The sequence below is a fragment of the Parasteatoda tepidariorum genome, chromosome 7 (assembly GCF_043381705.1).
Source record: "Parasteatoda tepidariorum isolate YZ-2023 chromosome 7, CAS_Ptep_4.0, whole genome shotgun sequence".
In the NCBI taxonomy this organism is placed as follows: Eukaryota; Metazoa; Arthropoda; class Arachnida; order Araneae; family Theridiidae; genus Parasteatoda; species Parasteatoda tepidariorum.
In genome coordinates, this window is record NC_092210.1 from 51,715,286 (window position 1) to 51,727,382 (window position 12,097).

Consider the following 12,097-nt stretch of genomic DNA (forward strand, 5'->3'; position numbering starts at 1 on the left):
ACAAGTCTAAGTATTTTAAGTTGGACTTGTGGTTTTTCAATCAATTGATTAGAGAACCACAAGTCTAAGTATTTTGTTTAAGTTGGATTTGTGATTTTTCAATCAACGGACATCTGATGTGTTCTGAATGATATTTCTTAACACTAGATTTACGGGTATCGGCCGCATACCTATTTTTACTGAAATCCGTCTTTTTGACGGGTAAATTAAAATACTTATTTTTGTAAAACTTTTATTTTTAAATTAATGGTTTTTTATTCACAGTTGTTTTCAATACATTTTTTGCATGTAAATTCTATTTTGGATGCAGACTTTCCACATACATACTTGTTGCATTTAATGCAAATGTTATTAGACCTATTTTTTTTACGTAACCCAATTTGACAAGATTTTCGCACATTTGGATTTTGTGTAACAGATAATGAATTAAAACTTGTATTTTGTTCATCGCGATGGTCACTGCCTAGTTCTTCAGCCAATTGGAAAATAAAATTCTTGTGAGTTATTTTTACTCCAGTGGTCTCCTTGTACAATATCCAGGCATTGATGGCTGCCAAATCTAAAATGTTATAAAACACGTGAAGCGGCCATATACGGGATCCTGTTTTCACGCTATATTTTCTAGCCATTTGGTCTACAATATCCACCCCAAACTTTGTTTTGTTGTAATATGCAACTGTTTCTGGGACACGTTTAGCATCATTTTCTACTTTGACATTTTTGTGTTTTGAACTAAGCAATAATACCTTTTTGTTTGGCTTGGACTTGCAAACTGTAAGAACGTACTCATCTGATTTATAAAGTTTTGTAGAATATCGGATCATGTTATCCTTCTTAGCCTTTGCAAATTTTGGCAATTCTTTTCTGTTTGCTCGTAAAGTCCCTACGAGAGTTGTTTTTTTTTTTTTAAGTAACTTTTTTGCAAGTGAAATACTCTTAAAAAAGTTATCAGTAGTTATATTTCGGCCATGGCCTAAATATGGTTCAGTGAGCTTGAGCACAACGAATTCGCCTAAAGGTAAGTCTGATGGTCGTTTTTCGTCTTTCCCTAAATATGGGAAGTCATTTATTAGATACTTGCTTTTTACATCCGATGCCAACCAAAACTTTATGCCAAATTCATCAGGTTTATTTGCCATGAACTGCGTAAAACGGCATCTAGTTTTGCTTGGAAACAATTGCTCGTCAACTGTAAGGTTCTCCCCAGGCTTATAGCAAGCCTGGCTATTTTGGATAAATTTGTCCCATATTAAAGAAATCAGCGCAAATTTATCCGTTTTCAATCTTTGACTTCTTTGGTTTCTCTTGTCAAAACGTATGAAGCGAAGAATTTCCATGAACTTATCTCTGGACATTGTTTTTGAAAAGAAGCTTGTCCCCCATTTTTTAGACCATAAATATGAAGCTTTCAGGGATTTTGCTTCATACGCCCCTCGGGCATACAAAATCGATATAAAAGCTCGTAGTTGTACCTCTGTAATCGACCAATCATCTTTTTTCAAAACCTTACGAGCCTCTGTTTCAGTACATATTTTGAAGTACTCAATCATGCCGTTGTCAATTATCAGTTCAAATGAGCTCCTTACATTCCCAAGCATAATATTTTTTTTTGCGTACGCTGTTGGTCCTGACACATCCTTGAACATACTATAAGCTGGTTTTCCACCACAACCTCCACCTTCTTTTAGTGTTTCCCATAAAGTTCCATCCGCAGAACGTTCGATCGAATTTTCTAAATTACAGGTATCAACAACTTCCATCTCATTTTCGCTTTTGGAGTCTGAAATGATACGCATTCTTCTTCTTTTATAGCAGGTATTGCGAAGATTTTCATTTCCACTGTCCTCAGAATCTTCAATTTCGGTAATTACTTCTTCGAATTCTTCCTCGCTATTGCATAATTCGTTTATGTCAGAATCAGATCCAGATTGGTCTTCATATATGCTGGTTAGTTTTTTTATAAATTCCATACATTTTGGAAACTTTTCCATATTAGCCCTTGCTAAGTAGACAAAATATAAATGTAAAAAAGTATTCTTTTTAGATAAGTTTGTAACAAACCTTGAAAAAATTAAATCTTTACTTATAAAATGAATTTTCACTGAACTTCACAATTTCACTTCTTTTTGCAAAATGCACTGTTGCACATTGATCTAATTTTATTTTGAAATATCTAGATCAGCCTAACTAAATTTACAAAAATCACAAGTTGTCTCTGTAAAATGCACCGTTGAAATGATTATTTTTGATATGAGAAAATTTGCTGTACTTGTATTCTTTAATTTATTTTTATTTACATGTTTTTTTTATTTGTTTCACATTTAGTTATTTCGCAAGGTTTGCAACAATTGATCGTAAATTAAGTAATTTGTCAAATTGACGGATTATCGTAAAAATAGGTGTAAAAATAGGTATATAACATATAGAAATACTAAAATGTAAGTCTTTCGGTGGAAACGAATGGAAATATATATTCGATGCATTATAGTATTGAAAACCAATATATAATATCTTAAGAATAATATTTACATGTTCGAAATTTCAAGGCATGAAATCGAAAACCCGTCAAATTGACGGGTTACGTAAATCTAGTGTTAAGAGACTTTATTCATCAGTAGAAAAAATTGACTGTAGAAAAAAATGAGCCTTTATTGGGACAGAGTTTAAAAGAAAATAATTTAATGTAAATAATTTTATGAGTATATTGCAAAAAGAATTAAGCGTTATTTTGAATAATACTTAAATTTTTTGTGAATATCACTTCAAATTTCAATTTCAAATTCGAAAAATAATTGAATCTTAATCCACATTTTTTAAAATTAATGCATGGTTTAGAAAAACATTTTGTCTAAATTTTGCTATTAAAGAATTTATTTATTGAAAAATTAATTATCTATGAGAAAGACAAGTTTAATTATTACTTTTAACTTGAACTTGTGGTTATTTGATCAGTGAACATTCTAACAACATAATTTTCTGCTGAGTAAAATGTCTTACGAGGATTTTTTTCTTTTTAAAAAAATCGGAGCAAAAACAATAATCTGTAGAAATAAATGAATTTTAGTATTTAGACAAAATTTAAAAGAAACTGGTTTATCAGAAATAATTTGCCAATATATTGCAAAATATGAGAAATTTATTGTGAATATAATTTTAAATTTTAATTTGGTATTCAACAAAATTATCCGAATTGTTAATCTCCATTTTTTTTACTTAATAAATGGATGTAAGAAGGGATTTGATATTAAAACTACTCTTAAAAGGAATACTGATTTAAAGGATGTGATTCGTGAATGTAGTGCAGAAAAATAATGAATTATTTTGAATAGTACTTACGTGAGTATCATTTGCGTTTTAATTTTGTATTCAACAAACAATTTAAAATTTAATTGTTTTGAATAAACACATGTCCTTAAAAGTAGGATTTAATAATAAAATCATTTGTTAAAAGAATTTATAGGGGGAAATAGTAGTCAGTTAACAGCAATAATTCCTATGACAAGTCAATCTATAATGTCATAGCTTGATTCAAGTAAATCAATCTATAAGGTCATATTTTGATTATCTCTAAAAGTATAAAAGTATAAAGCGTCTAAATTTAGTATGGAGTAAATTTATAGAATATGTTATTCATCATATACGTTCACTCGAAATTCTAAAAAGAAATCACATTTTAATAAAAATAGTTAATTAAGTGAGCAAGTTTAATTCCATATTTAGGCTTTTATATTTATAAACAGTTTCTTCATATTTGCAGCAAATTTATAAATGTACTTATTTTAAAAAAAAAACTACATAATAAAATAGAATATATCAGGAGTGTTTTCCACTTCTGTAATTTATCATATTTTATATCGAAAACGTGGATGATTAATAATTTTATAGGCGTAAGAGTTACTGATATTTACACAATTACATTTTCAGAAATAAAACTCTCAATCATGACGATTCAGCAATCCTTAAGATGTATTTTGTTAGTTTTGAGAATTATTCACGTTATTTGTGACGTTATTGTGTTACTTCACGAAATCACGTTATTTGTGATGAAACGCGAACTCTCAAATATATAACGAAAAAGCTTTCTTAACACGTAACCTCATCGCAGTGTATTGTGGGAAATTATTAACTAGAATAACTAAACGATCGAAAATATTTCAACTGGAGAAGTCAAACGCCTGTATGGTGATCAAAGAGTCGACCTTGTACCAGATCGATCCCGGATTCGAATCCCGCTTAGGGCATATGTGTAATTTATCTCTCTGTCATTCTTGTGTTGTTTGGGTTACATTGTTCCACCTATATGGTGCCATGGTAAAGTGATTATAAGAAAAGTTAGATACATTAAGTGCTACGAGGCTTTTTTGACAAAGTGATGATAGTTATTTCGTCACTTTGACGAAATTTTTGCTCGCATAATGTACCAGGAAACGGTTTTGTTAAAAACGAAGAAAGTTTCATGAAATTTGAGCATCCATTTTTTACAGTGTATATACGCTATAATATATTTGATTTCTGAGCATTAATGGCAGAATGCGAAAGCTGTTAATGGGTCTAAGACTGTAATTGTGAAGGTTCTATCCCCGATAGGGGCTTCAAGCGTGAAGCCTACTCAGCTTTAAATCTATGGGTGCCAGCCAACACTTCCTAGAAGAAAGGCCTCAGCATGGATCAATTTTGTAGTCCGACGTGATGAACATAAACTGCCCAGTGGTGGTTATTAAGATAAGTGTGACTACATTCGGGCTACTAAACTGCACAATAGGAGGAATCCGAAAGATTTCACTACTTTCCGACTTCAAAAGGTTTGGATTTCCGGTTTATGGTAACCAGTGAGGGGGCCAAATCTCTTCTAGGAGTTGTTGCTACCAACCTGGAGTTCTTTTTTAATGATGACCACATTGCCACTTTCCTGGCATACCTGTCGGTTGTGGTTTATTATTTACACTTTATGTCTCATTGTTATTTTAAAATTTTGATTTCCATTGTTTTAAATTTTTATTCAAGCATTTTTGAAGTACGATTATGATTTCAAAAAATAGTTATAATATGTAAATGGTTATTACTGCAATATATATTATTTATCCATTGTTATTTCTTCTAAATTTCTCGAAATCCATTTTTCTGCATGTTTATAAGCTCATTTGAAATTCTCACAGTGAATATGCATTAATAAAGTTTTTAAATAAATCATATTTGACAAAAACCGTTCATGGTTAATCTGACAAGTGTTGTATTTCAATATGATAAGGTAAATTTCTAATATAGTTCTGAAAAAAAAAGTATGAAGTATCTACTTGTGATTGCAGTGCAAAATGTGGTTCCATATAATTAAGAAACCTGTTACGAAATAAATAAAATTAAAAAAATAATAATAAATAAATATATGAAAAAGAAGCTTAATAATTATAATTCAATTTGCCTTTGTACTAATATTTTGGCTTAACCAACCAATATTTTCGATTAACCTACCGATATTGCAACTCAAAGTATCAATATTGTAATTAGATAAACAAATAATTTGAACTAAGTAGGCAATATTTTTTCTTTTATTCTCCATTCGATGTTTCACAGATATTGAGAACAGATTTTTTCCTAGAAATTTATATTTCCTAGAATATTTTCTATTAGCCTACCGATATTGCAACTCAAAATATCAATATTGCAATTAAATAAACAAATAATTTGAACTAAGTAGGCATTTTTTTCTTTTATTCTTTATTCGATCTTTCACAGATATTGAAAACCAATTTTTTCCTGGAAAATTTATATTTCCTAGAATATTTTCGATTAACCTACCGATATTGCAACTCAAAATATCAATATTGTAATTAAATAAGCAAATAATTTGAACTAAGTAAGCAATTTTTTTTCTTTTATTCTCTAATCGATCTTTCACAGATATTGAAAACCGATTTCTTTTCCTAGAAAATTTAATTAAAAAATAAATAATTTTCTAGTTAAGATTTGGTATTAAGCGCATTTTGTAAGGGAAATGCATGAAATTAAAATACATTTATAGAATGACTTTAATTCAGTATGAGTTGAAGCTTCAAAACTCAACAAAGAAAATTATTTAAAAATAAGATGGTTCGCTCCAAAGTCGCCAAAAAAAAGTTTTTACAGCAACAAATGTCACTTTGTTTACAAGCCTATTGAGACGACAAGGGGAAGGAGAAGCTGCGAGGAGCACTTTAAGATTGAAGAAAATACCCAAAAGAAAAGGAAAAAGATAGGAAAAAGAAGAAAAAAAAAGAATTTTTAATATCCTTCTCGCATTTTACATTTTCGAAAATAGCTTCAGCTATTTGCATAAAGTTTTTGTTTAAGAACAAATTGCGTCAGTAACTCCTTCTAACGGTACAGACTAGTACTTTCTTTTCCATTTTCTCTAAATGCGGCGATCTTTTTGAAGTCCTTTATTTTAATCCTGCATGAGTGATTTACACGAAACTTATTTGAACTCAACGCTTTTCTCCGTCACCATTTATTTCAAAATTTTCTATGATGCGTATTATGTATTCATTGAAGTTTCAAAACGAAAGGCAAAGACAATCTTCAGCATCGATAGTTTTATTTTCAGAATTTCCTTGAAAGAAAAAAAAAGTCAATGTCATAAAAGCAATTATTTGTTGCATGAAATTAAAAACTTCTTGAATTTTTATGCATTTTAATCTTAAAATAAGATTACTTGGAGCAAAAATGAGTCACTGACTTTAAATTATTGCTTTCAGAATTACCTAATATTGTTCCACTGAACGAAAATGCCATGTAACTGTGCAAAAATGAATTATTGACTTAAGATCAATGCTTTTAGAATTACCTTATATTGTTCCACTGAACGAAAATGCCGTGCAACTGTGCATAGAAATTTCTACTTGCCGAATCACATTTAAGGAGGTTACTACAAGTTCCGAAGTTATAGAAAAAACACCCTATATACTGATTTACTCAGCAAGACTAGCATTCTAACTTGGCATGCAGAATCCATAGCCTCATGAGACTAACATTATAATCTCAGCTTTACAACTGACTTTCTAGCAATATAATAATAGCCATCTTATTCTCCATACTTGAATCGAATTGACTATTTCATAAGGTCCAAGTTGAAGACAAGAGTTTTCGCTTTACTCCATAAAATTTTGATATCTTTAAAAAATCCCTTTGCAAGGATTGGGGGCCAAATATTGGTAGGTGAGTAGCGTATCGTAGCAAAAAAAAACTGTGTCCTGTTTACAGCTTTGCAGTAAGACCAAAAGAAAATTTGTAAATATGATACAGGTAGTAAGCAAATTAAGTTTTTAGAAAAATTTATTGAGATAATTAAATAAGCACTAAAATTTTCAGTTATTTCCTGTTCCCTGTAAATTTTTGACGCTGCAATGTGCAACATGAACGGGAAACTAGATCATAATTTAGTAAGTAAACTTAAACACTAAAATGATGTTGGGAATAGAAAATAACACTAGACAATTCTTCAAATAATATCTAAACAATCATATGCTCCTTGAAAAATTCATTGAGATCATAAAATAAGCTCTGAAGTTTTAAACTTCGTATTTTCAGTTATTTCCTGTTCCCTGTAAATTTTCGACGTTGCAATGTGCAACATGAACAGGAAACTAGATCACAATTTTGTGAGTAAACTACTACAAAATAACTTCAAAACTCCAAAAATAATTTCATTAATAAACTTCAATTTCAACCTCATTTGCACCTCATAAAATCATCTTCATATATAACTCAGCAATACATATAGCTGAGATTGGGTGACAATATTCACACCTCAAATATACTTATTAACTTAAAGTCTAGAAAAAAATTACCTGTACACCTCAAAAACAACATCTCTTTCTCTAAAGTAGATTTCAAACAACCTCAAGTGTGAATAAAGAAACTTTATACACCTTGATTTTTCCTTGAGAGGTTGAGCTTTTAAGATTGCTTTTGAAGTCAACTTCAAATAAACATTAAATCAACATTGAAGCCTCAAAACAACCATAAAAACACCTTAAATTTTTGTAAGGGAATTCATGTAAGAGTATGCATAATAAAAAGTCAGAAAACATTATTTATTTCACACAGCAAAGATCCTGCTTCTAAATTCTGGTGATAAATCAAAAATATTTTATTTTAGTTTCTTTCATTTTAAAGCCTGAAACATGATAAAATTCAACTTTAACAAAAGATATATAAATGCATTATTATCCTAGCGATTTTACAATTTCACAGATGTCAAAGCACGGAGACTAAATTGCACTAAATTGACACTGCCATGCAAATCATACTAAAAAAGAAATAGTTAATTTCATTACGCCCCAGTACCAATCAAATCTACTGTAAAAGATATTTGCAAGGTTGTTTATCTTAAACCAAACCTTTTCCCGTGTGAAATAAAATCCATGTTGAAAATGTACGGGCGACTGCAAATGGTGCAGCGAACTGCGAAGAATCGGAGAATGTTTTCAATTCAAGACGTAGTCTTCAGCGAAAAGGAAAGAGAACTGAAATTTTGGAGGAGCTTTTGACACTTTGATTGATCTACCCGCTTCTGGGAGACGCAGGAAAGGAGAGAAAACTATGTTCTTTGAGAACAAAACTGGGTAGATGCTTCGAGGAAAAACGACTTTTATAACAGCAACAAACTCGTTGTGAACTTATTGTTTTAGAATAGCAACTTAAATGAATTCTCGCTTACTTTATTACATATGATATAATGGCAAAATATGAATTTGCAGACATTCAAAAATGAATACTAAATTAATATTGTAAACCGAAAATGCTTTTATAAGTTTTTAAAGTGGAATTTTTTTTCTACACCATTTCATTGCATTCATCAGCATGGAAATATTCCAGGAAAATGAACTGCACTTGTCATATGCCTACTGTCTAGTTAGATTCTAATTTTTTTTTGGCCTTTATATCAGAAAATGGCCATCTAGAAGCCCAGACTTAATTACTTTCGAATAATTTTGAATACTTTAGAAAAAGATGGGAGAAGATATTACACAACGCTAGTAACTCTTCCTCACTTAAAGACAGGTTCAACAGATCTCTGGAACAACAACTATTCTTGTGTAACGCTTACTCAAACTTAATGAATGTATGTCTTTTGAAATGGCAACCGTTATAATGCCAGAGTAGAACCAAATCGTTATCTAGATCTCTAATTCAGTTGCAATGGCATTTTTTTCAGTGGAACAATATAAAGTACATCTAAAAACAATGATCTAAAACCAATAACTCATTTTCACTCTAAGTAATCTTATTTTAAGATTTAAATGCATTATAATTCAAGAAATTTAAGTTTGGAGAAGACAGATATCTTGTCCATTAAAAAGACCACATCCTGGATCAGAAAGATGTCAAAAGCTCAACCTACAATTCTGAATAGTAACTTAAATGAAAAGAGATAGTTTTAGAATAGTAATTTAAATGAAACTCTTCTGGCATTGCTTAAAAATTAATTATTAATATTAATTATTAATATTAATTACTGCGTTATTAATATGTAAAAGCAAAATATGAATGTTACCAATATACAAAAAAGAATTTTAAACGAAAACTGTCAACTGGGATTGTTTTCACAAATTTCAAAACTTGATTTCAAAAATCCCCTTAATAAGGAAGAAAGATGTTTTAGATCCTTCTAATTAAGAAACGGTTGTTTTATATACTGAGCAGACAACATCTTAGTTCAAAAAGATGTCAGAAGCTGAACCTATTCTTTTAGAATAACTTAAATGAAAATCTTCTTTTACTCTTTAACATTATCTATGACAATAAAATTTATAAAAACGAAAAGTTTTAAAATAAATGCTGACCCAAATACCATTAACTAGAATTGATTTGGTATATTTTTAAAATTTGGTTGAATTTGTTTTCTTTGGTTTTTTTCTTAGCTAATACTGTGCTATCTGTATTTTGACTAGATAAAAGCTTATTAGCCGAATTAAATAATGAGCATACAAGTCTGCATATGTATGTATAACTTTGAATAAGTAAATGCTAATAAATATCCATAAATATATATAAATAAATAATATGAATAAATATGAATAAATAAAAATTATACTTCCAGGGTTGCTATGGGATTCGAACACGCTATCTCTATCCTTCCATTTTAGTACTTTTACATGGTTAGTAGATGCTAACTTATGGTTTACATAGAAATAAAATCAACTAATCAACTAACCTAAGAAGTTAGGAAGTTTTTACTAAATGAAATATAGGTAATCAAATTGAGTATTTTTGCGTGATCTCAAACATACTAGAATCGTTAAAATTACCTACTTTTCGATAAAATTACCAAATTTTGCCACTTTTAATACCAAATAGCATGATAATATAGCCACGTTTTAATGTTAATTTTGCCAAAAGTCACTACCAGAGCATTTCAGAAAAAATTAGCGCTCTTTTTATTAAGCTCCATAGAGCTTAATAAAAAAATGCTTAATAAAAATAACTCAAAGGCATTATATACAATGACTAAGCAAGACATATAATAGTTATAACAATTTATACATTGCATAAAAGCACCTGACTTTCGATGCAAAAGCTAGACATTAAATAGAATTCAAGAATTTTATAAGTTGACATAATCTATATAAAAACTAAAATTTTTAAATTTCGATGGAAAAAATTGCCAGCAAATAAATTCAAGTAGCATAAAATGGACATTCATGAAAGAAATTTCAGTATCTCGTTCTGACTAAAAAAAAAAAATTTAAATTTTGAAATTCGTGACATTCCAAGTATATCACTGAATTTTTTTCCACTTCAATAAACACGTATTAAATTTCTTTCAGATATATAAAGTGAATCAAGTTTAACACAATTTAAAAAAGAAATATTGCTCGTGGCAGGAATTGCATTACAAATCTTTTTAATTTGTCAACAAACCAGAAGATGAAGAAATCCATCCAATAGCTAAAATTTACAAAGAAAAAATTGTTGTTGTTCATTTACGTCGCACTGGAGCTGCACAATGGGCTATTGGCGACTGTCTGGGAAACATCCCTGAGGATGGTCCGAAGACATGCCATCGCAATTTTGATCCTCTGCAGAGGGGATGGCACCCCCGCTTCGGTAGCCCGACGACCGGCATGTGAAGTCGAGCACTTTATGGTAGAACAGTTTAACGAGGACCCATACCGCACACCCTCGGTCCCACCGCAGGCTGATCCAAGTGGTCACCCACCCGCACACTGACCGTAGCCAGTGATGCTTGACTTCGGTGATCTGCTTTGAACCGTGTCTTAACGATCAGTCCACTGCGGGACGAGAAAAATTGTATACAATTTCGTGCATTAAAACAATATTATTCATAAAAATAGAAATATCGGAGCAATATTTGGGACACGATTTTTTTTCGAGTTTTACAAAAGTTAAAATCTAGTTTCAAATCAATGCAAAGTTTATCATATGTCAGCAATAGTTCCCTCACCCCAAATAGTTCTAAACGCTCGTTCTAACTAACAATAAAATTACGCTTTCTCATCCTTAAAAAATTAGTTTCAGCAATTTTTTTTTGTGACAAACCTGCTATTAAACCAAATAGTTTCAGATATAATCGTTAATCAATAAAACATTTAAAGTTTAATTATAATTGAAGAATAATTATCAGAGCCACAATTTTAATTAAACGTTATATTTAATTTATATTCATTTTATCGCTGCCAGCTTACTTCCTAGCGAAAATTTAAATCACAAACTCCGAATAGACAAATGAACGAACGAAGGTAATTAACTTTAGAAAATTTAATCAAAATCTTCGATTGCTCCCTACCGCCGTTTTCACTTTTCGCGAAAGTGTTTTCTAAAATAACTAATGGCATAATTTGCTTCTCTAATAGAAATTCCACGATCCCAAAATTACGCGCATAGATTATAATATTCTCTTGTTGTCGTCTGCAAAACTTATGAACACAATACGTAAACTGTAGAAGTTAAAGATAAAAGGGGGGAAGTAGAAAAAAAAATGGCGCATAAAACTTTCCTAAATTACAGACTTGTTTCATTCATCTTCTTAAGTTGGGGTTTCTGAGTTGTTATTGTTTCAGTTCTCTTTTGAAACTCGCCGTCTTGGTCTTCAGAAGGC

At 30.3% G+C, this 12,097-nt stretch overlaps 1 protein-coding gene across 1 annotated transcript; it reads right to left on the bottom strand.

Moving 5' to 3' along the window:
* Window positions 1-254: 254 nt before the first annotated feature.
* Window positions 255-1,991, bottom strand: LOC139426093 (piggyBac transposable element-derived protein 4-like). The gene has a single exon (XM_071183775.1). The coding sequence runs from the start codon at window positions 1,989-1,991 to the stop codon at window positions 255-257; it is 1,737 nt and encodes a 578-aa protein (XP_071039876.1).
* Between the last annotated feature and the right edge of the window lie 10,106 nt (window positions 1,992-12,097).